At 41.7% G+C, this 23,689-nt stretch overlaps 1 protein-coding gene across 1 annotated transcript in view; it reads left to right on the forward strand.

The window, feature by feature from the left end:
- Positions 1-22,279, forward strand: part of ATP2C2 (ATPase secretory pathway Ca2+ transporting 2) — a 27,053-nt gene extending 4,774 nt beyond the window's left edge. Inside the window, exons 2-27 of the mRNA XM_010163724.1 lie at positions 2,070-2,180; positions 2,586-2,702; positions 4,739-4,828; positions 4,911-4,946; positions 5,039-5,100; positions 6,283-6,391; positions 6,472-6,621; positions 6,722-6,790; positions 7,617-7,692; positions 7,945-8,011; positions 9,280-9,404; positions 11,341-11,438; positions 12,257-12,358; positions 13,176-13,265; positions 14,694-14,795; positions 15,373-15,529; positions 16,894-17,064; positions 17,697-17,794; positions 17,879-17,929; positions 18,400-18,566; positions 19,217-19,285; positions 19,368-19,484; positions 20,169-20,316; positions 20,896-20,991; positions 21,307-21,448; positions 22,167-22,279. Coding sequence (XP_010162026.1) covers positions 2,070-2,180; positions 2,586-2,702; positions 4,739-4,828; positions 4,911-4,946; positions 5,039-5,100; positions 6,283-6,391; positions 6,472-6,621; positions 6,722-6,790; positions 7,617-7,692; positions 7,945-8,011; positions 9,280-9,404; positions 11,341-11,438; positions 12,257-12,358; positions 13,176-13,265; positions 14,694-14,795; positions 15,373-15,529; positions 16,894-17,064; positions 17,697-17,794; positions 17,879-17,929; positions 18,400-18,566; positions 19,217-19,285; positions 19,368-19,484; positions 20,169-20,316; positions 20,896-20,991; positions 21,307-21,448; positions 22,167-22,279 — 2,733 coding nt within the window. The remainder of the gene's footprint in view (positions 1-2,069; positions 2,181-2,585; positions 2,703-4,738; positions 4,829-4,910; positions 4,947-5,038; positions 5,101-6,282; positions 6,392-6,471; positions 6,622-6,721; positions 6,791-7,616; positions 7,693-7,944; positions 8,012-9,279; positions 9,405-11,340; positions 11,439-12,256; positions 12,359-13,175; positions 13,266-14,693; positions 14,796-15,372; positions 15,530-16,893; positions 17,065-17,696; positions 17,795-17,878; positions 17,930-18,399; positions 18,567-19,216; positions 19,286-19,367; positions 19,485-20,168; positions 20,317-20,895; positions 20,992-21,306; positions 21,449-22,166) is intronic.
- Positions 22,280-23,689: the final 1,410 nt, after the last annotated feature.

Below are 23,689 nucleotides of genomic sequence, written 5' to 3' on the forward strand. Positions count from 1 at the left end.
ACCCCCCCCCCCCCCTGTCACATCTTCCTGCCATTTCCTCTGATCCTGGCATTGGTGGCCAGAGAGAAGAGATCAGCGCCTGCCCCTCCTCTTCCCCTTAGGAGGAAGTTCTAGACGGCCATGAGATCTCCTCTCAGTCTCCTCTACTCCAGGCTGAATAAACCAAGCCTCTCCTCATAAGTAATGCATAATGAGAGGTTAGTCTATGAAGAGGTTTGCTCAGGACACTGCCTGGTACCCAACAGACACAAGGTGGGATGCATTTAGGGGCAAAGGGGCTCCACACCAGCAGTGCTTTGCAGAGAAGGGAGATGAGGCTCCATTGATGCATTTCTAACTTGTGCATCACTGGAGCTGTTTATCTGGTAGGAAAAGCTGTGCCACCTTCATCCAGGGGAAATCACTTACAGATGTAAGCTAATCAATGCAAATTAACTCATCCCAATTAAGCTGTTCATTTCACAACAGCCCCTGGCTGTAAGGATCTGCCAGGGTTTCTATTGATCCTCAGCCAGCGCTGGCTGCGTGTGGCTCCAGCACATCCATATGTTTTTGTCATTTATGTCCTTCCTGCCTTTTCCAAGGTAAATATTAGTGACAGAGCTGGGCCTTGGCTTCTTCCACTGGCTCTGAGGGATGCAGGCATGTCACCCTCCTGCATGGGTCTCTTCCTGCCCTCCAGCTTCTTTAATTAAAATTTAAGCTCCTTCAAGGCAACGGCTGTACCTTGACACCTGCATGTGTCACCAGCAGCACAGAGGAGCCTGTAGGAACCACGCTAATCAAACCATCCTGGTGATGGATGTAAGGTATGTTTCCATATGTGACAGCCCTGTATGTTCTTCCCCTTTTTTTCTTCTTAATTTCCTTAGGTGCACGGGTGGCTTTTGGTCTTGAAGCTTCTGGGTATCAATAAACTTACAGGGAACTGATGAATTTGCATGAGTAGGACACACAAGTAAGCATAAATCATCAGTTTTAAACATGGAAGGACTTTATTGTCCCTTCTAGGGATGTCTGTTAAGGAAATGTTGAAATAAGGGTGATGGCTGGTGCTGGTGTGCTTCAAAACAGTGGAGAAATACTGTGGCTTCTTTGGGGAAACCATGGTCACCAGTGTGAGGGAAATGTGGAAGCAGGAGAATCCTTGGAAATCTTGGGCAAAATGCTGGGGTTTTGGAAAGGTGGGTTGTTCCTGAGGAAAAATGGCTCCTAAATGAGCAACACACAGTCCAAGGGATCACAGGAACCCCCTCTGCATTTCTACTGGGAGCAGGTTGGTGCTGTATCTATCCCGTGTGTTATCAACTGTTCTCTGGGGCAGTAAACAGTGATAAAAACAGGGCTGCAACATATGGAAGTGGAAAAAGCCTTTTTTTAAGGAGCAGGGCTTAGAGATGCCCCTATCTCATCAGCTATGAGCTCTCCAGAAGCCACAAGGCAGAAAGCAGTTCTGTGTGCAGGCATGGGCGAGCAGCCAGAGAGATTTTTGGTATTTATCTCAGGCTTTAGACTGCAAAACACTGGATGTTCCCAGAAACCCAATGAATATTTGTAGAAGGGTTAATTCTCCAAATACCACTTCAGGCACCTCTGAAGTCCTCCAAACTCTTACTCAAGTGCTGCTATGAGCTGGACCTGGACATTTCATTTCCATCCAAGAGAGATAGGGAACTTCTGGAGAGAGTCCAGCAGAGGCTACGAAGATGATTAAGGGGCAGGAGCATCTTTCTTATGAGGAAAGACTGAGAAAGCTGAGTCTGTTTAGCCTGGAGAAGACTCAGAGGGGACCTTATCAATGTTTATAAATATCTAAAGGGTGTCAGGCGGATGGGGCCAGACTCTCTTCAGTGGTGGCCAGTGATAGGACAAGGGGCAACGGGCACAAGCTGTAACACAGGAGGTTTCACTTAAATATGAGGAAATATGATGTGGTTTGGCTAACTCTAAAGTCACACAATTGGCAAGGTGAGGGAAGGGAATGGGATTAAGGGAGGAAGCAAAGAGATGCTGAAATGCTGTTTTGAACTGTGCTCTTGCCTAACGATTGCTTTATCTCATTTACACAGAGCCATGAGGAGTGTGAGCTGAAAATAATCGAGCAGGAGAAGGAGGTGACAGTCCTGCCCCCAAAAGACGCCTGTAAATGCCATAAAGAAGACTTGGCAAAAGCCTTAAACGTAAGGGGTTTTACAGGGCTTTGTGAACTCAGCAAGGCAGTCTGTGTGAGCTGAGTCTGGGAAGAGACTGAGCAACAAAATTGGTGTTTGGTTTCACATGGCAACCCTTGGAGTGCCCAATGCCTCTGTCTTTATGTGGGATGAATCCTCGTGTTGGCTGTGTTCGAGGCTCAGCTTTGGGCATTTGTCCTGGGGAAGGATTTCAGTGACATGAGTGGCTCTGGGAGCTGCAGGTGAAAGAGTTCAATTGTCCACCCTGGAAAAGGATGCGCTCGCAGTGCTCTGCCAAGGCTGGTGGAGCAGCCCCGGGGGGAACCTGCACAGCTCAGGTCATCAGCAGCTCCTTGGAAAATGTTGTGCAAATACATGCAGCACTTATTTTGGTTTTGTTTCATTTCCCTCTAGGTTGATTTACAAACTGGACTCTCTGAGTTTTCTGTGCTACAACGCAGGTTAAAACATGGTTGGAATGAATTTTCAGTAGAGAATACAGAGCCAATATGGAAGAAATATCTAGACCAGGTAAGGATTTTCTGCACAGATTCTCATTTCCTGGTGAAATCCCCTGGCTGGGATGGATTGAGTGTATCTCTACATTAAAATATTCAGGGTTTCTGCTTCCACGGATTCAGCCTTGGAACAGGATGTGCCCCAGATATAGAAACTGTCTGTTCTCCTGGGAAAGCCATTGTGAGATTCAGATGTGGGGTCATTTGATGTGAAGATAGCACCTTAAAATAAAAATAAACCTTTTTATCTCCACGCAGTCCACAAATCAAAAGATCAGTGACCTGATTTCTGGAGCATACTTATTCCTTTTAAGGCGAGTGATAAAATCATGAAAGGTTTGATGAAAACCAGTAGTAGCTGAAAGCTGCTCTTATTTCAGTTACCCCAGAGAAGGAAAGCCCTAAACCTTCAGCAAAAGCAGAGGCAGTTGTAGGGCTGAGATGAATGTTAGTGTCTCTATTAGTCAGTAGTGGATACATTCATATGTAGTGCCATGTGCTGTGAAGATCCATGATTTCAAACCAGCTGCCCACAAAAAGCTAGGCAGAAGGTGGTGTTGGCTATCTTGCTCTTCCCCAGCTGAGTTATCCCTGAGTTTTGCTTCTATTAACTGGTTCTCATCAGTATGAATTCCATCCTGCACCTCTGTTACACAGCTTTTAACCAAACAAGAAGGGTCCTTTTTCTGTTGTTTATTTTCAACCAGCAATTTGACTGGTTTCCTTCTTGCTTAGCTGGATCATGAAGATTTTAGTTGCTTTGAAAGACTTTATTTTTCTTTCATGGATTATCCCTTTTTTCCTATGTGATCAATATTCTTTAAGCACTTTGTAATCATCACTAAATCTCTTCAAGGATTCTCTTACTCTTAACAAAAAGTGAGATGGTGCTTTCTTCCTGCTCTTCCTTAGCAAGTTCTTTCTCATATGGGGGCACCAAACAAACTCTTTAGTGGATCTCTGATCCTCTCATAACCTGTTGGTCCCTCTGGTAGAGCTGCTTCTAGCCCCTCACCATTCACCACTCTGCACTTGAGCATCATCCCTCAGCAGACACTTACTCTTCTTCCAGCTGTTATTTTTGTAAATCATCCCCTCCAGCTCACTCTTTCTAAAGAGAAACAAAGGGACTTTCACCTTTGGCTTCAGCAAGGAATCAGTTTAAGCCTTGGCTTTCCTACCATGCATCACCACACGTCTGTTACTCAAAACAGGCAACCTTGTCTTTGCCTGACTTAATTCTCTCCCAACAATTCCCACATTAGCCAAACAGAGCTGTAATTTTCCAGGTAGGATAAAAGTCCTTAAAAATCTCTGTTTAAAAGTGAAAAAAACCTGAGGAATTGGTTCCTGCAGTCCTGGATCCAGTTTAGCAGATTAATTAAAGAAAGAAAAAGAAAAGGGGAGGGGAAAAAAAAAGAAAAGAGGATTTCTGGTTTCAAATTCTGAACATACAATAAAGTTTTTGTTTGGAGTTATCATGCCTCCAAGGAGCTTTTAGAGTCAGTCCTGAGCTGTATGTCTGCAAAGGCGAGCCTTGCCTGTGCAAGCAAGAGAAAAGAGAGGAAAGTCATGTCTTTTGGTGTGAGCCTTGTCCTGCAGGTCCCTGATGCTGTTCATCTCCTGTACAGGGGTAGGATAGAATCACAGGATGGTTTAGGTTGGAAGGGACTTTTCAAGGGCATCTAGTCCAACCCCCCTGCAGTGAGCAGGGACATCTCCAACCAGATCAGGTTGCTCAGAACCTTGTCCAATCTGACCTTGAATGTTTCCAGGGATGGGGCTTCTACCACCTCTCTGGGTATCCTGAGCCAGGGTTGCACCACCCTTATTTTAAAAATAATTCCTCCTTAGACTCGGTCTATATCTAGTCACTGACCACGGGTGCTGCACCCACTCTGCCCGGGCAGAGCAGTGCTGCTCTCAGGAGCAAGGAGGGTCCCTGCAGCAAAACCTCATATCTAATTCTTTCTGATGAGATCTGAGGCCAGCTCAGCTTCAGCAACTCCATATTTGATTTTACATTGCAATTTGGTTTTATTTTTTCAGTTTAAAAATCCCCTCATTCTCTTGTTGCTGGCTTCCGCTCTGGTGAGCATCATCACGAAAGAATATGAAGATGCGGCGAGCATCACCATGGTAGGTGGTACCTCTCCTGCAACCCAACCTTTGTCTTTCTGAAGCTGATGTGCCCACACCTCTAATGTCTCTTTGTTCTCAGGCAGTGCTCATTGTGGTCACTGTGGCCTTCATCCAGGTACGTCAGCCAGAGCTCAGCTCCGTAGCCAGGGCTATCATGAGTGAGCCCACTCGTGTAACTTGGCTTTCTTCTCTTTTCTTTTTTAAAAGGAGTATCGCTCGGAAAAATCTTTGGAAGAACTTAACAAGCTGGTGCCACCCGAGTGCAACTGGTGAGGCATGCCTGGTTCAGTGGGTTCTAGTAGGGTTGGGTTATGAGGGCAAAACTGATTGGTGAAGAAAATCACCTCAGGTTGTCATGCAAGTAATGAGAAACTGGTGTCTGGAGAGGTGTCACCATGTGTGGATGCAGCTGTAAGGCACAAAGAAAGGGAATTAAATGACTCTGAAGTTTAAAGTAGGCACCCAGAGGGATTGAATAAATGCTGAGAGACAGGAGGGTCCCAGAAATGTCCCTCTCCACACCCTGCATAAGGACCCTGCAACCTCTTTGCATGTCACAGGTTCCTCATGCAGGAAAAACCTCACTTGCATATTTTCTTGGCTTTAGGGTAGTTTTACCTCTGGTTGATTGGCACAAACCAGCTTATGAGCAGAGGTGCACGTGGGTTGGATCTCCTCATCCACATCTGCCTGTTGCTGTACGTACCTGCCGGGCATGGGCACACCAGGTGTTTTGGTGCCAATCAGCCACAGGCGAGCACAGTCCCACCACTGCCCATGGAGCAGTTGTAGGGTGCATCAGATACCACGTTCCTTTTGATGTTCAGCATCAGTGCTTTACGTTCCAGGAAACACTTTTCCTATTTATGTCTTTGCAAATCAGTTTTGTCACAGCCAACATAAATAAGCTGTGAGGCTCTGAGACACCTTGCACTGTGAAAGCAGCGTGGGGTTTTCTTCTGGTTCAAAGTTCACCCTGGTTTGAATCTTACAAATGCCACTGTTTGATCTTTATTTATTTATGATATGACACCATAAGCATCTAACCACATGAAAGACTGTATTTTTAATACACTAGTGAAATGCCAGCGGTAATTCTAGCTTTAAAAATCTTCTTTTTAGGTTAAGGAATCTGCATTTCATCATTTAAAGCATGAGCCACAGGAAAGCACCTTCTTGTCACCCCTGTCTACTGTATAAGTACTTTTTAAGTCACTTATTGCTGAAATGCAAGTCTTCCATAACCTGCCCATCTGTTTATGAATTAAAAATGAGCCCAAACTGAATATAATCACCTCTCCTCATTGTTATGAAGATTTTATGTCCTTATTTACTTTGGAAGCTATTTGAGGGCTTTTGCTTTCTTGCCAGTCACATTCCCAAGCCCACAGAAGGAATAAAAACCTCACAGCCAGGTTTCCTTTCTTCTTTTTCCATTTGTTCCAATGTAGCCTAAGGGAAGGAAAACTGCAGCACCTTCTAGCGCGAGAGCTTGTGCCTGGAGATATCATCTATCTGTCTGTTGGCGACAGGGTTCCTGCAGACCTCAGGCTGATAGAGGTAAATGCAGCTATACGTACAAGAACCTGGCTTGGAAATTCATTGTCTTAACAGTGCCAGAAATGTGCCTTTTTAATTAGGTTACAGATCTGCTGGTGGATGAATCCAGTTTTACTGGAGAAGCTGAACCTTGTAACAAGACTGACAGTGTCTTACTGGAAGCTGGAGACATAACCACACTGAGCAATGTTGTTTTCATGGGGACCCTGGTGAGATACGGGAAGGGCAAAGTGAGTCCTGTCAGCCTCGATCTTCTCCTCAACATTAGTTACAGAATCACTAGACTTTTTTTTCATCTCCCCTTCTCTTTTTTTTTTTCCTTCTTTTCAGGGTGTAGTTATTGGGACAGGTGAAAACTCACAGTTTGGAGAGGTGTTCAAAATGATGCAAGCTGAAGAGGTAAAGTCTTTCTGTCTCTCTGGAAATGGTGGATGTTCTGGATAAGCTTGTGAGGAGGAGCAGTTCCAAAAGTTAATGCTCTGGGTTCATTTCTGTTTCTGCTACAAAATGCCTGTGTGACTGAGGGACACCAAAGTGTTCTATCCAAAAAAAGAAGGTTATAAGCAGGATTTAGGCTTCTAAATCCAGACTTTTGATGCTCAGCTTGTGTCTAACTTGGTAGTCACCCAAGCATCATGGTTTCTTCTCCCTCCCTGCCCCCCTCCCCTACTTTCCACTACACTTATAAAATTTTACTTCTATACTTGCCAAAATTTCATGGGCCAGAGCTCTGAGCTAACATAGATGAGGGCCTAGAAACTAGTTAACTCTTGTTCCATTAGTGCAAGAAATCACAGCAAAGCAGAAGGAGACACTTCTGGGTGATGTGTGTGCAAAGCCTTTGGGACAGGGATGGGGGTCCAGACTTTTTATCCCTGTCCTAGAAGTTTTGCATACACATGATCCAGTTTTGGACTCGATCACTAAGGCCCTTCTCCAATTTAGGTCTTAATCTGTCTCTACCTTGGCTCCCCAGCTATAATTGAATGTAATTCTTTTCTTCCCCACTTTCTGCCTGTTTTGAGTGTATTGAGGCAGATACTCTCTCTCTGTGCCCAGCAGACCCCGTTGAGGGTTTGGGGTGGGTAAGCATTGGGGTGTATCAGGCAGCTGTAGGGACCACGGTTATGATAACCAGTACTGTGTGGGTCAGTCATTCTGGGCTGATGGTCATCTTATCTCATGTAACAAGCAAAGAACACCAGCTATGCTCTAATGTTTCCAGACTCCCAAAACACCTCTCCAGAAAAGCATGGACAGACTGGGGAAGCAACTCACACTTTTCTCCTTTGGCATAATTGGTGAGTTGGACACAGTGCTCATACTTGCATGGTCAGCTGTGAAAGCCTCCTGTGCTCCAGGGATAATTTTTCCAAATTACTTAATTAGTTTTTGATGTGGGTTACCTGAACTTTGGGGGTTCAAGTAGAGACACTTTGGAAGGAGAGATATGAGGGGCCTCACTGCATACTCAGTTCCCCAACAACAGCTAAAGCAGCTTAGAAACTTATTAATTTCTTGCAGTTTTTAATCAGATGGTTTTCCCCCATCAGGTTTAATAATGCTCATTGGCTGGTTACAAGGGAAGCATCTCCTCAGCATGTTCACGATTGGAGTCAGGTAAGGACTGGAGAACACCTTTCTCTTTGATTTCTAATGAAAAGTGTCCCTGGGAATTCCCTGTTCAAAACAATGGACATTTCACAAAAAAGAACTTGAGTAAGACCCTTCCTAAATAGGTATTGATCTTGCACTGGTGAGATTAATGTGAGCTTTACAACAGAGTTTAGTAGAAAACAAAACCCAAGTTTAAGTGATTATTTAATTCTGGAAATCAATATTTTGAAAATCTCCACTGACTTTTCCACCTCATCCTGCTGTGAATGTCCTTTCCTATCTGCACTATGAATTTAGTGGGAGTGTAGCAACAGCAAATATTAGCCTTTGCTGTTCTTACTGGATTTACGTCTAAAGGTAGGAATGCACACTTTACACGGCATGAAAGCGTGCACAACCTCTTAATCAAACATAATAAACCATATGTTTTTAGTAGTACCCATAAAACCTGCTGTTTGGTGTTGTCACGGCTCTAAAATCAATTCTTTAAGAAAAAAAAAATAAAATAAATAAGGTTTTCTATGGAAATAGAAACAAAACCAAAGATGAGGAGGTAACAGAGAAGCCGAACTGGTTCAGTGCCCATCTTCCTGTCTCCCCAGGTGATGTGGTGGCAAAGAAAAGTGGTTAAGCCTGAGTTTTGGAGATCTGCCTGTGGTTTCAAAAGCCCTCCTTGGTTACTTTTTGGACATACCTAGAGGTGTTCAGAGTTACCCAAGGGTGACTAAGGGACACATACAGACTGTCAGGATTTTTCTAGCATGTCAGGTGTTGCAGGTTTTGAAGCTGCTCCAATTCAGTATGTGTAGCATGGAGACATCTGGAGAGCTGATTCTGTCCCACTGTAGCTTGCACCCCCACATAAGAGAGGAGATGAGGGGCTGTGCATGGCCAGGAGCCAGCAGCTGATGTGTGAGTTGTGATGCCAAGGAATATTTAACTTCCATCCTCAGAAAGTTAAACAAATGAAATGAAATCCAACCCCTAAATCCCTACTTAGCCAGAAATTAATGCTCTTTGGCAATGTAAAGAAAAAAAAGTAATTGGTCTGTCAAAATCCTCCAGGAAAATATTGAAGGATTGGATAAATATCTTGCTTTTGTATTTACAATGTGCCAGGAGTCCCAGTGGTTAACACTGCACACTCCCATTCACATGTGCACATATAAGCAGGAAAACTCACCCCATGGAAATGTCCCTTTTGACCTGTTTTGGTCGGTACTTGCAGTTTGACCCCTATGCTGAAGCTGTTTTCTCTCCACTGTCCCCAGCCTGGCAGTGGCTGCCATCCCAGAGGGCCTTCCCATCGTGGTCACTGTAACGCTGGTGCTGGGCGTTCTCCGGATGGCCAAGAAAAGGGTGATAGTGAAGAAGCTGCCCATAGTAGAAACCTTAGGTAAGGCTGCAAAGAAGCCATGCAGTTTGGTCATCTGCCAGGCTTCCAAATCTGAACTGAATAGCAACAGACTGGCCGAGTGAGCCTTGGTCTGAATTAAAAATTGGAATATGCTGACTGGACCAGAGCAACCTACTCAGACTTAAATACATTTTCTACCCTGTGTTTCTCACCCTTTTTTCCTTATTTTAGTGATATGAACACAGTCAGGTGCTAGGAATGGTGCAACCCAACCCATGGCATTGGCCCATGGGGAGCAGAGCCCCTTTGCAGACATGCATCCTCTTTTCAGGTTGAAAGCGTTGGTTTCTCCTTCCTCTCCATTCTGTGGGATCATCCTGCAGGTCCATCCTGTCCAATTTTTCAATGTCTGGCTAAAAAAAACTTACAGCCACTCAAGTGGAGCCCGGTGGCCTAAACAAAGCCATTTGTCCTTCTACAGTCTGTGTGGCCATCTCCCAGATATCCAAAGAGTGATGGAAAATAGGAGCAGAGAGGACCAGCCCATCCTTAAAACTGCAGGGCAGAATGAACTCTAATGAAATTATTCTTCCACTTTCTTTTATCTTATTCCCAGGTCACTGCATTCCAGGCTTTGCAGCTCTGACCTTGGTCAGTATGGCAGTTATATGAAGGAGAAGGCATGTTGTGCTCATTAAAAAGCACACTAAATGCCAAGCCTGGCCCATGCAGTCACAAATATCTGCTGCACAGCCTGATCCTTCAACTCAAACCTGTCTTCCTTGGAAATGCTGCTATTGTTTGAACTGCCCTTGTTTATTCTGCAGTTAAGGAATCTTATCACCCTTATTTTATTGTCTCTGCCCTGACACAGGACATCTGAAACCTTCTCTCATGGAGAGTTTCGTTCTGGTAGGGCTGTGCCCAAATAGGTGTAACTGCCAGATGCCTGATTACTCTGCAAAGACAGTCTAAGCACAGCAAAAATTGTTCTCTCCTTACACATTAATTGTGCCATGTCTGCTAAGCTCCTGAAAAGGAGAAAAACAATCCTCCTTCTTTATCCGATTCCTTAATTGTCAATAACTAGAAATGAAATATTGGAGGTGATAGCTTTGCTCCATGCTAATCCTGCAAAACTGCCATTAATTTAATTGCAGACAAATCTGCTTCATTCTCTCCAGGTTTTTACCTAGTGATCATCGTGCTCGTGGGGTCTGTGCCTAAGCACTGTGGTCATCTCCAGAGCCAGGGAAGATATTCAGACTTAGAAGGGAGCTGGAGTCTGATTCTTTTTTTGCATTAAAGTCATTTTTCTCCTTCTTGGGAGTGGAAACTAACCTGAATGTGGTGACTCTGCTAATTCACTCCTTTGCTGTATTGTGGTGTAAATAGGCCCTGGAAGAAATGTGCTTTTCTGAAACAGGATTGTCACAAAGGAGAGCATGAGTGAGGCAGCTTCTTCTCTTAGTTGTGGAATTCTGAGTATTTTTTTGTAACAGTCTTTAACACATCTACCCTCACAGCTCCTTGGTGAGACAGGGAAGGGCTGTCACTCCTGATTTAGGGAAGCGAGGGTTAGATGGCCTACCTGAGGAAGCACGTGGCACAGTGGGAATTTGATGTCTTTTCAGAACATAACAGCTGTTCTGCTGTGATATTGCAGCTCAGAAACATTGATCAACTTGCTGGAGATCAGTGCCTTCTCTGACTGCCACCATATGATGCTCAAGACAATGTGGCCCCTTCAGATGTGTCCTACCACATCTCACATTCAAATTATGGGCATGATACCCTGACATACACTCCAAATCCTTTCCTTACAATATCCCATTAGGAAACACATCCATTTCTTGATATTTTCTCCCTTTTCTCACAGTTTAAGTAACGTTAGAGAAACATGTTCTCCCTCTTCTGAATCTCATTGTTCAGTTGCATTATTTATTAATTCTGATTAAAAACTTTCCTGTATCAGGTTGCTGCAATGTCATCTGCTCAGATAAGACAGGCACTCTGACAGCCAACGAGATGACAGTGACTCGGCTCATGACCTCGGATGGGTTCCAGGCAGAGGTAGGGATGAGGCGGTAATATGGACTTTCCTGTTTAAGTTCAACATGGCTAATTTGCTTTTAGTTCAGTTAGACTCCAATGAGGGATGCTGAGTCAGCCCCAAAACAAGCAGTTCCTTGCACGTCACCAGTCCCATTAAAGAGAAGGGATTTCTGCAGTGCTGGAGACAGGCAGAGGTGGGCCTGACTGCACAAAAGCTGCTCAGATACCGTAAGCAACGATGTTCATTGACATAATCTGCTGTTCTCTGCAATTATTGTAAATATTGAAACCTGCCCCTGACCCTTGTGGGTCCATCTTCTGTAGGAATATTTATTATACGAGTGACTTGATCCTTCTGCTGGGTTCATTTGGCATTGTGCACAAAGTGGGTAAAAAAACACAGGGATGCAAAATGTAAGGTAGTGGAGACACAGGCCAGTCATCAGTGGGGTAAAACCAGTGCACCCACTGCTACCATAGGGCTAGATCTCTTGACTGAGCTGCAAGAGACTTCTGAATTCATGGCAAACAAGTCTTGTGTAAGATAAGCTGATTCTTTTTGTTCTCAATTGTATTGACATACTCTCATTTTCTGCAGCCTTTCCCATATGCATTGCTTTGAGTGAGAAGGAATAATCATAGAAATCATCATAGAATTGTTTGGCTGGAAAAGACCTTTGAGATCATTGAGTCCAACCGTACTTGTCCACTACTAAACCGTACCTCTGATCCCTTCAAAATCAGAAATTTGCTCCTGTACACCCCGATGCACACAGATGTAGTATAGTCCTACGTGGCACTGGGAAATTTGCTCTTTCTGTCTTTCCATTTGTCAGGTCAGTGGGGTGGGCTACAATGGAGAAGGAAACGTTTATCTTCTGCCCTCAAAGGAGATTCTTAAAGAATTTTCTAATGTCTCAGTTGGGAAACTAGTGGAGGTAAGTATAACTTATGAACTACCTTGTCCTATTTACATTCAGTTTTCATTTGCACAGATCACTTTGGGTTATGAGCACTAAAAAAAGCCTCTTTTGTAACTCTAAAATGAACTGTCTTGCAGAGAGTTCTCCTGGAAAGGGTCTGAGTGGTTGTGATACAATACCTGAAGCTTATGGGCACAAGGTAGCAATCATCAGACATGTAGAGACCAGAGTCATCAGCTTGAAGTGTCAATGACGTTTTGGATAAAAATACAATTCTGGTAGAGGAAAGACTGATTAATTTTGCCACATTCAGGCTTTTATTGTGGACGGATTCTAGACTTTAGCTACAATTTATAAATGTACCATGGTGGTCTCTCAGTTTTATGTTAGCATTAAATAACATTTTGCTCATTCAACCATAGGTTAAAGTGAAGTGTTTGGGTAGTGAAATGATCTGAGCTGGAATCTCAAATGGAGATTAGGTCTTATTTTATCCGTACTACATGTTAGAAGCAATACTAGGAGAGACTGGAGAGACTAAGTTTTCATTTTCACCACTTATCAAGCTGGTTAGATACATACTATGTTTTTCTTGATGTTAATTTATCCAAAATGTAACATTTTACCAAAATATTGATGTATCCTATGGATTAAGTGGGTTTAGAAAGCACAAGAATTTATCTCGAGATGCTGCTATGGGGAAAAGCACATCTTCTGGGCTGTGGCTGCTTTCACTCTCCAGTCTCCCATTAGTTCATTTGAAGAGATGAAAAAGCTATTAATTTATTTATGAAAAAAAACCCCCACCAGGTCAATACATCCTTTTCTCTAGGCTGGTTGTGTAGTCAACAACGCCATTATCAGGAAAAATAGCATGATGGGACAGCCCACAGAAGGAGCTCTCATTGCCCTTGCAATGAAGGTAAGATTGTTAAGATTAAATATTTTCCAGAAATTAAAAAAAAAAAAAGAGCTGGAACTGTTAGGTCTGACAGCAGGGATCAGACTTCTTTAAAGTCCCCAGACTTGTTTTAGTCTTTCTTCGTCTTTTCTCCCCAAGGTCAGAGATGTACACCTCTCACATGTAAACCTTTTGTCATGGACAAACACCTTCCCTGAGCTTTTGTGCTAACAGCAATAATTGTTTTCCTTGGTTAATCTCTGCAGTTATGCTGCATAATAGATTTCTTTCAAGCTCAGCTTCAGCTTTTTTGTATTTTCTGCACATGCAGATTAAGAGTTCAGGAGGGAAACAAGAGAGTGAAAAATGAGCCATAAGAGAAAGCATGGCAGAGGGTCATGCTCAATTTGGGTTATCTGCTAGCTTTTACTTTCTTTTAGTCACAATTATGTAAAACAAGAATTTTTTGGTTAATCTGGCATTCACGCTCATAGGCAGAGGCCTGTAGAATACCTCAAGGCATGAGCTGATCAGCGTTACGCAGCCTGTAGTCCACAGACCTCAGGTGGGCTGTAAAGAACAGAAGGTGCCTGATGAAATGATGCACCTGCAAATGTCTGTTCTTACCTCCTATTTTTAAAGCTTGTAAGTTTAACAGTGAAGCTATGATTTTATTATCATTATTATTATTATTATTATTATTGGTAAAACAATGACTTCTTTTTTCCTTAAATGTTAAATTAAAATCTTCCTTCTGCTCTGCCATTCAGCAGATGAGCAATAGCAGAATATGAGAGGGGTTCTCCCTTCTATTTTTTTTTTTTTCTTTTATTTTTAGTTTGGTGGGAGCTCAGGGAGAGAAAGACTGGAAGCTGCTTCTGATCACTACCACTTTGCCTAGAGCACCACACACACCACTAAAGCAGGCGTGTATTGATTTAGACTGTCATATTTCACTGCTGAAGGGTCTTCTTCTGGTGCTTTTTGAGTGTAACTCATCAGGAAATAATTTGAAACCACATCCACAATTGACCATTCAGTTATTTTTAATTTTCCTTTTTCTTCCAAGTAGGGCAATACCTGAAGTAGGGGATCATGAGCTTGGGCTGGAAGAAATTTGCTCTGCCCATCAATTTGCTGTAGGTTTATGGAAAGGACTTCAGCCTCTTTTGACCCAAAGCCTCACCAAAACAGCAGTGCAAGTCCCTAGTTTTTGCAACAGGGAGCAAGCTTCAAACCCTAGTTTAATTTATCCCATATCAGGCACCAAAAGGAAAAGATGAGTTTGAAAAAATAAGTCTTACTCCCCCCATGCTTTCTCTTGAGCTCTGTGGTCTATGACCACCTGGAAGTACATGATCAACAGTCAATGCTTGTATTATGGAAAATGTATCCAAGCTTTGGCATTGTTCAGCATTACAGTGCTCTTCTTGTTTTACCTTCCTTTAGATGGAGTTAGCTGACATAAAAGACATTTATGTAAGAAAGAAGGAAATTCCGTTTAGCTCTGAACAAAAGTGGATGGCTGTGAAATGCACACTGAAAAATCAGGTAAAGCAAACAGCGGCGTCGGCTGGTTTCGTGTTTCTAATTGTGCACCTCAACAATGGGCATGAAATGGTATCTCTTTAGCAAATAATGTTTTCAGAAGTTAACTATGTCAAGAGAAAAACTTAACAAACCTCAAAATTCCCAACTTGGGTGTAATTTTAGCTTGTAAAGTTGTTTTTGAATGGGAGAAGATAATACTTTTCATATAGTGGTTTGAGCAGGAAAACAAAAGTTTTTCAGAGATAACCAAGAGGGGAGGAAAGATACCATGTTTGTAAGAAAATGTTGGCCATTTTTCCCTGACTGGATTAAGCAGCTCATTTTAGCTGATATTGTGCTCTGGTTTAAAAACTCACCAACCTTTCCATTACCATTCTGAACACGAAAAATGGCTAGAGAAAAAAAATCGCATCCTATAAATAATATATGCACCTGGGCATAGAATCATACAAAACAGGTAAAAGAGCAAACAAAAGGTTTTCTTTTTTAATGTAAGATTTAAAGGCTATATTGTAAATACTTTTAAATGTCCTCTTTTCATTTCTTTGACAAAGTATTTTATCTCCTTACTTTAAAGGATCAGGAAGAGATTTACTTTATGAAAGGAGCATTTGAAGAAGTTATTCGGTATTGCACTCTGTATAACAGCAGTGGCATCTCATTATCACTTACACCTCAGCAGAAAGCCTTCTACCAGCAGGAAGAAAAACGAATGGGCTCCTCAGGTCTACGGGGTCAGTCATTGCTGTGTCCCTTGAGCTTACAGGTTATCAGGCCCTAGTATTTTCCTGCTCTGTTTTGGTCAGGATGGACAGAAGCTCAGTCCTCAGCATCAGATCTCTTCATAATACTTGTCAGAGTTTGCCAAGGGCCATGTCTTAGGTCTGCTGGCTGCTTGCTTTCCACTTACTTTTTTAACTGGGTTTAAATTAGTGAGATTGAAAGGAGTTGGAAATCAGCACTGGAAATGGTGAATGATTTTCATCCATGGAGCGTGGTGATTGCCTGGGATACGGTCTGAATGTTGCATTGAAAAGCTTGGTGCTGAACCTGATCTAAGCACTGTCCTGCCAAGTTTTGCTTTTAGAGAAGCTATTTCAAGAGCAACAAAAAGCAACTTTGAAAGGGGTTCAACACATGGATTTGGGCACTGAGATTTTTATTTGAAGTTTGGTTCAAGGCTTTATTAGGACCAAATCTAACAATCTCCTTTTGATCCTGACTGCTTGTCAGCGCACAGCCCACAGAAGTTTTAATATGTGTGTCATTTCCTTCATCACTAGAAACATTATTTCAGAAACATCTTTGACTTTCACACAATAACAAAGACACCATCTCCTGTGCATGTTCCCAGGTTGTAAGTAGATGAGAACACGTCTCGGCAGCCAGGTCTGGAAGATGTTATAGTTAATGTACATATTCTCCAGCCCTGTGTCTTGTGGTTAACTCATGTATGGAGCTTGCTCTACAATATCTGAATCATCTGCTGTTGTGAATGACAGATTACTGCTCTGAAGAGAAGCGATTGTGTGAGCTTGTTCTTCAATCATCAAAGCAGCACTGACATGAACCCCTGGCAAAATATCCTTTAAGAACGATTGAATGATATGGTTAGGTACCAAGAATGGAAACAAACTGTTCAGAGCCTTGATGTTTACATGATGGAAGTTTCATTGGTTTAACTGAATTTATATTTCTCATTTTTAGATTTAAAAAACAACAACAAAAACAGGTTTGTTTTTACAGGACCGCTATGGTTTAACATTGCAGTTTAACAGTGTCTAATCTAACATTTCACTGTCCCAATTTAATCCATCTGCATTTAGAGAACACTTGGTAGATAGCTTTAAATTAGAAACAAATAAATCCTAAGAGAAACATGTGAAACAAAAATGCTCTGATTCAGATAAACTGATATTATTTGAGTGGACCAAATTTTTGTGTCTATATGAGATCTGAATACAATGACTAAAGATCTGGACTTTTTCTGCAGGAAAACTGTCAATTTAATAATTCCTCTAAATATTTATTTTAATGTATGGACTCACATTATGAATAATTTAGTCTTGTCTTCTTTTTTTCCCCACTCTGTTTCTAGTACTTGCTTTGGCTTCAGGTCCAGAACTTGGCAAGCTAACATTTTTAGGTCTGGTTGGAATAATTGATCCCCCGAGGGCTGGAGTGAGAGAAGCTGTTCAAGTCCTTTTTGAGTCTGGTGTATCAGTAAAGATGATAACTGGAGACGCCCTGGAAACTGCTGTGGCTATAGGTAGCACACTGAGCTTCTTCCCTGTGGGTCTATATTATGTCTGTCAGATCAGTCAAAAGTTTTCACCTAATAATCTTTATCATTCTTTTTGTGTGTGCAATAGAGGATTTAAAATCCCACTGGCTGGCTTCTTATTTTTCCATTAAAAAAAACAAAACAACACATTAAATGCAGTAATAGAGCAGCTATGAACCATGGGCCAAATTCCAGTAACTTATTTCCCCTATTTTAGCACCAGAAATGGCAAAATCTCAGAGTAAGACCCTTAAACGATACAGATGGCATTGCTGGGATTACAGACTCCACTAACAGTCACAGTGTGAGTGTCTCTGAATTTCCCTTTTTTGTTCTTTGCCATTAGAAATACCCAGAGCAAGCAAAAGAGAAGAGAGCGACAGATTTAGTATCAGCTCTGGTCCTGGGTATTGTGTTGCTTCCATAACTCCAGCTCAGTAAGGACAGGGTGACCGGCCCAACTCAGAGCCAGAGAGCTGTGTGCCCTGTCAGATACCCCAGGTTCAGACATAATTCCCAGTAAGTTCTTTAATTGCTGCCTTTATTCTTTGAGTCAGGAAATAGTTGGGTTTTTCTGGAGCTGATGGACAGATCTCATTTTGGGCTTTTCTTTGTAGGGCAGAATATTGGTCTCTGCAATGGGAAGCTGAAAGCCATGTCTGGGGAAGAGCTGGACCAGTTGGCAGAGGCAGAGCTACCATCCACTGTCAAAAATGTAATGGTTTTGATTACAAAAACAAGGTCTATTTTCCAATAGCATCCACCTAATACAAGATTATTGTATTTTTTTGTTTTTCAGGTTTCCATTTTCTTCAGAACAAGTCCAAAGCACAAACTAAAAATCATAAAGGTACTAAGAGCCTTTCAAATCCATTGTATGCCTCATAAAACCAAGATGTAAGGGGTGGGAGGGACTCAGTTCTCTAGACCACCTGGTCTTCCAAGGCAGGATCAGCTCAAACCGAAGGATCGTAAAACCCAAGCTAGAGCATTGGCACTATTTGCACTGAAGGTTTTAGCATTTCTTTTGCAGATCTGGCCTGGGTCATTTGAAAGACACTAGTGAGATATTAGCAAGCATAATATCAGGAGAATTATTTCTGAGGACTTAACTCCCTGCTTCTAACTCCTGCTGGAGTTGTGAGATACTCTATACTCCTCCCGTCTCTTAGTTCTTGGTTTGAGTTTTGCTGCTGAATCTACTTTACCTTCAAAGTCACATAGAGCTTCTACTCTTTAAATATTATGTGCAAATCCTATGATTGCCAACAGGACTTACTTGTCTTCTCTTGGCTATAAAGTCTCTCTCCACTCTCACAGGCTTTGCAGAGGGCTGGTGCCATTGTTTCAATGACAGGAGATGGTGTTAATGATGCCGTGGCCCTTAAATCTGCTGATATTGGGATTGCAATGGGACAAGCTGGTACAGACGTCAGCAAAGAGGCTGCCAACATGATTCTTGTGGACGATGACTTCTCAACAGTAATGTAGGTTTCATGGCTTTCTTACTATCAGACAGTTTCTTACTTCAGATACTTTCTGGTTATCCATTGCAACAAGTCTGTTGTGTGATTGACCCTAGAAATAACACAAGACACGGGACATGTAAGTCAACAGGCAGTAAGTGGAGATACCTAGTGTGGGGCTGGCTCATTTTCAGTTGCATACACAGCAGTGACTGTTCTGTTTCAAGTGGTGGTGACAAAGCTACCTTTCATCTGAAAGCCTTGGTTTCTCATTGCTGTAGCTAACTGGGGATTTGAAAGCATTTAGAAGTTTGAGTAGATCACAACCTGTACTCTCTGCTTCGTCCAGGAAGCTCAGAGGAAAGAAGTCATTTCAATGTTCTGTTGGTTCACAACTACAGTGAGAGTAGGAAGAGTAGAGTGAGGATATAAATAGGTCACATACCTGCTTTGTGAACCAACACCTGGCCATATAAACCAGGGTTTTCAGATCTACTGGTCCTGACAAAGTCATTTTAACTGAGAAGCTGCATTGATGTCCTCAAGCACGAGTCTGAATTTCGACTGAAATAAGTACCAGAGAAGACAAATTGTCTTTTAAGTGTTACAGGGAGCTCAATGTAAAACGGTCTGAGTGCTAGTTATTTAATAAACTCTCTTTTCCCTTCCAGGAATGCAATAGAAGAAGGAAAGGGAATATTTTACAACATAAAAAATTTTGTCCGGTTCCAGTTGAGCACGTAAGTTCTTGTTTGCTTCAATTCCAGTGAAAACACCTTTTGGGTGAAGCCATGCAGAATAATGTTCTTCTGTGCTTTGCAGGAGCATTTCAGCTTTGAGCCTAATTACTCTGTCAACAGTGCTCAACCTACCAAACCCACTCAATGCTATGCAGATCTTATGGATCAACATCATCATGGACGGCCCACCAGCCCAGAGGTGTGCAAGAGTTAAATGAGCAAAATATTCTTGGTTTTAATATATCTGAATTTGGTTTAGGAACACAAGCCATTATGATTTCTTATTATTGCACTGATCATTTATTGGTTAGATAAGACAAATTGTATTTTTGTTCCCTCCTGGTCTTTCCAAAAGCATTTACTTCAGTTTTATTTGAGGTTTTACATATTCTTGTTTTGTGGTGGAATCACTTAATTATTCTATTTTTTGACTACGTATGGTCTGTTGTCCTGCTAGTAGCCCTGCAGATCTGACTGGCAAGGGAATGCTGGGTACATAAAGGGGTATACGCCCCAGAATCACAAGACTTGGGAACCTCATCTGCCTGCTAATTACAGCTCCTGTTAATTACAAGTACTCCTTCCACAACGTGAAGAGATGTTGGCCATAATCTCACAGCTAGCTTTCTTTCTGGGATGGGATACCAGTATGATGCACTTTGGTAGTTTAATATATAATTTTAGCAGCTCATTATGCAAAAAGTCCTTTGTCATAGGTGTCTTGGACAAATCTGGAGCCTTCAGTAACCCCACCAGAACACTGATATGTTTCATGCTGACTTCCAAGAATTTCATCCTCCAGATCCATCCTGTTTTACCAGCAGCACCATTTCAGGACCATCCGCATTAACTAAACGTGTCCCTCTGCTTCTCTTTGAGGCAGCTTGGGAGTTGAACCTGTTGACAGGGATACTATCAAACAGCCACCCCGATGTATCACGGATACTATACTCAGCAAATCGTTGATCCTGAAAATCTTCATGTCAGCTATAATTATCATTAGTGGAACCCTCTTTGTCTTCTGGAAGGAGGTGAGGAAATCTGCAATCATGTCTTGTTTTCATCAGGGCAAAGAACATAGTGAAGGGCAATTTCTAAGTACGCGTGCAGGACTCTCAGATACTTCCAGTGGCCAAGGGTTAAGAAACCAGGGTTAGCTCCTAGTTCTGCTTCTGCCTCCCTGTGTTGCCTCTAATTTGGATTTTCCTATCTGAGTGGGAAAACTATGACTTGATATCATATTAATGCTTTGAAGTACTTCTCACCTTTAGAGTTCCATGTAAGTAGAAATGCCGAGTGCACTAGCTATGGATTGCTGTTAGTCAATGGTGACTGTTACTAAAACAGTTTAAGTAATTTAATTTAGAATAGTCTTTACTCAAATTCAACATCACTTTTAAGAATTTAAAACATGGTTGATAAGATCATAAACTCAAGAATGCGCAGAGAGAAATTAATGCTATCTATAATGGTTAGAACTAGAGTTATTCCTTTGTTTTATTACCCTTCAATTTGACTGAGGTCATTAAAGGGAATATTTAATTCACCTGTTGAACTGACATATTTTTATAAGGCTTAACTAACCCCTGAATTTGTACATGTGCTTTCAGAATCCAAAAAGTGGCATCACTCCTCGAACCACAACAATGACTTTTACCTGTTTTGTGTTTTTCGACCTCTTCAATGCCCTGACGTGCCGCTCTCAGGTGAGATCGCTCTGTCAGCAAAACGCTCACATAAACATTAGAATATTAGTATTTTGCAGAGGAAGGGGAGTTTTAAGGGTCATTTAAAGCAGCCTGATTGTTATCATCTTTATAAATAATGTTATCTATTATAGCTCAACTGTAACTACACTTTCAACTATCTAGCTCTGCCTAAGTTAGCATTCATGTAACTTCAAAAAGTAACGGAGTTTACATGCAAAGAAACAGTGGGACATTCAAGTACCAACAGAACATTGGGAAATGTTCCATTTATTTATTTTTATTATTATTATTGTTCTTTTTCCCTTTTTCTAGACAAAGCTGATACTTGAAATAGGCTTTTTCCGAAACCGTATGTTCCTGTACTCTGTGCTTGGGTCATTTTTGGGACAGCTGGCTGTTATTTATGTCCCTCCATTACAAAAAATCTTCCAGACAGAGAACTTAGGAGTGCTAGGTAAGTTGTAAAACTTATAAATGTTTGTTGTTTGGGTTTTTTGGTTTTTTAAAAGCTACTTTAAAAAGCAGACAACATTGCCAAATTGTTACATGATAGCTCCCAACAGATTGCTGGTAGGAGGAATCAATCCACAGCTCCTATACCTATATACATACACATAGCTAAATGCAAATAGTAGTAGTATTTAATGATATTATCCCAGCCTAGATTTTGAATTTTGATTTACGGCACGTAAATGCCTGTAAATGCAGACATGCCAAGATTTTCTGAGCTCCGTACGATGATATTTCTCTACATAAATCTATCAAGGCTCATTATGCAGTCACTCCATTTTGAAGAAGCAGGGTGAATGTCTCCTCGCTGAGATGCAATGCATAATTTAGCATTTGAATCAGTCTGAGCAAACTCTACCATACAACATTGTACTGCATTTACATCAGGCATGTTGTTAGAAACAGGGTTCAGTGATCCCAAGTAATTAAGGCAGAAGTTACCCCTCACCAAGTGGCCCATACCAGCTGGCTGTATGAGTACTCCTTGTCCATCGTGGTCATTTCTCTGACTCTACAGCTAGCAAAAGCATCACTAGACCATATATCCGTGTAGTTACACCAGCACAAATATCTATGGCAGGAAGGCCCTTAACTGGAGATTCCTGCCCAGCACAAACCCAACTGTCCGCTGCGTTCAGCTCCACTCTGTTTCTTCTCTGCAGACTTGCTGTTTCTCACCGGACTGGCTTCCTCAGTTTTCATTGTGTCCGAGTTTGTCAAACTCTGTGAAAAGCGCTGCTGCCGACCGAAGCACACAAAGGGTTGTCACAACTGATGCCAACTTCCTCTAAAGATATACTTGGAACAGAGCTGGGATGCTGGATAATTCAAACAGACCATTTTCTGATGCCGCACATCCTTTCTGAAGATCCTCAAGTGAATCTGTACTGACAGTCCTTCCTACTCCAGAGCCTGCTCCTTCTACACACTCTACCTGAGCTGTTTGAGCCGTCTACAGAAACCCCTCCCCCCCTCCTGTTTTAAACCAAGATCAGGTATATTTTTATAATATTGATCTATACATCAAGAATGCTGTGACAGTCCCAGAAAAAATAATGCAGTTTCACATCTGTACAGGAAAATCTCTTGTGCATAAACCAAGATTTTATTTATTTAAATCAAAATGATTTTTAATAATAAAAATCTACATTTTAAAATGTTACAGATAAGTATCTGAATGAGACTCTTGATTTAGACTTGTCTCTTTGTATTAAATTAGAAGAATGGAAAAGACCTGCCTTTGCTAGCACTTCTTTTCCTATAGTCAATCTATAGTGTTTCTAGATTCCATCGAGCCTTGATTCAGCAAGACTCTCAAGGAAGCTGTGGGCAGATGTCAAATTAAGAGTAGAGAACTAAAGTGCCAACTCTCGTGCATCAGCTTTTGCTGAACACCACAGTGATTTTATTATTATTATTATTATTATTATTTAACCTATATGACTGCCAGGAGCAAAGCAGAAGCCTCTCACCTGGTGCACAGCAGTGTTTAGTTTTAATGGGGAAGGGACTCACTTGCACAAGTGCATGAGAACAAAGATGACTCACAAACTCGGGGATGTTGAAGCTTTGTAGTTGGATCAACAGCTGCATAAAAGTGATTGAGAGATGTTTAGATCATAGCTAAGCCCGCTTCTGACAAACACGTTTCTGGATATTTTTAGATGCCTGAACACAAAGCACAGATTGCTTAATAATTAGGTTCAGAAAAAAAAAAAAAAAGAGTTATTAAAAAAAAAAAAAAAGTTGAGTCTCTTCCAAGATGATCTTTTACTTTTAAAGAACAATTTTGAATAATCCCATCTCCTGGTTGGATCACTAGTTTCCTAGTAAATAATGTTTCACTGCCACCTTTGGTAGAAGTGCCATAGTGTCAGGTTTTTTTCTAGCCCCAGCTTAACACCTTCACTTCAACGTGAAGAATGTCATATACAAACTTGTCATAAAACACAATTTCAGAGGTCAAAATGCTATGCTGATCTTCACAAGATGATATTTAAACAGGATTACATTTTGGATTCATAGCCTAGAAAGAATCCATTATACTGATACTCACTTTAAAAGAAAACCTGGCCATTAAAATCTATTTGGTGCAGAGTAGCTTTGTATAATCCACCCTTCCCAGATATAGTCTGCAAAGGTGCCTGCTCACCATGTTTTTTAAAAATCCTTGCAAATGGTTTCA

The sequence above is a fragment of the Antrostomus carolinensis genome, unplaced genomic scaffold (assembly GCF_000700745.2).
Source record: "Antrostomus carolinensis isolate BGI_N321 unplaced genomic scaffold, ASM70074v2 scaffold7310, whole genome shotgun sequence".
NCBI classification, from domain to species: Eukaryota; Metazoa; Chordata; class Aves; order Caprimulgiformes; family Caprimulgidae; genus Antrostomus; species Antrostomus carolinensis.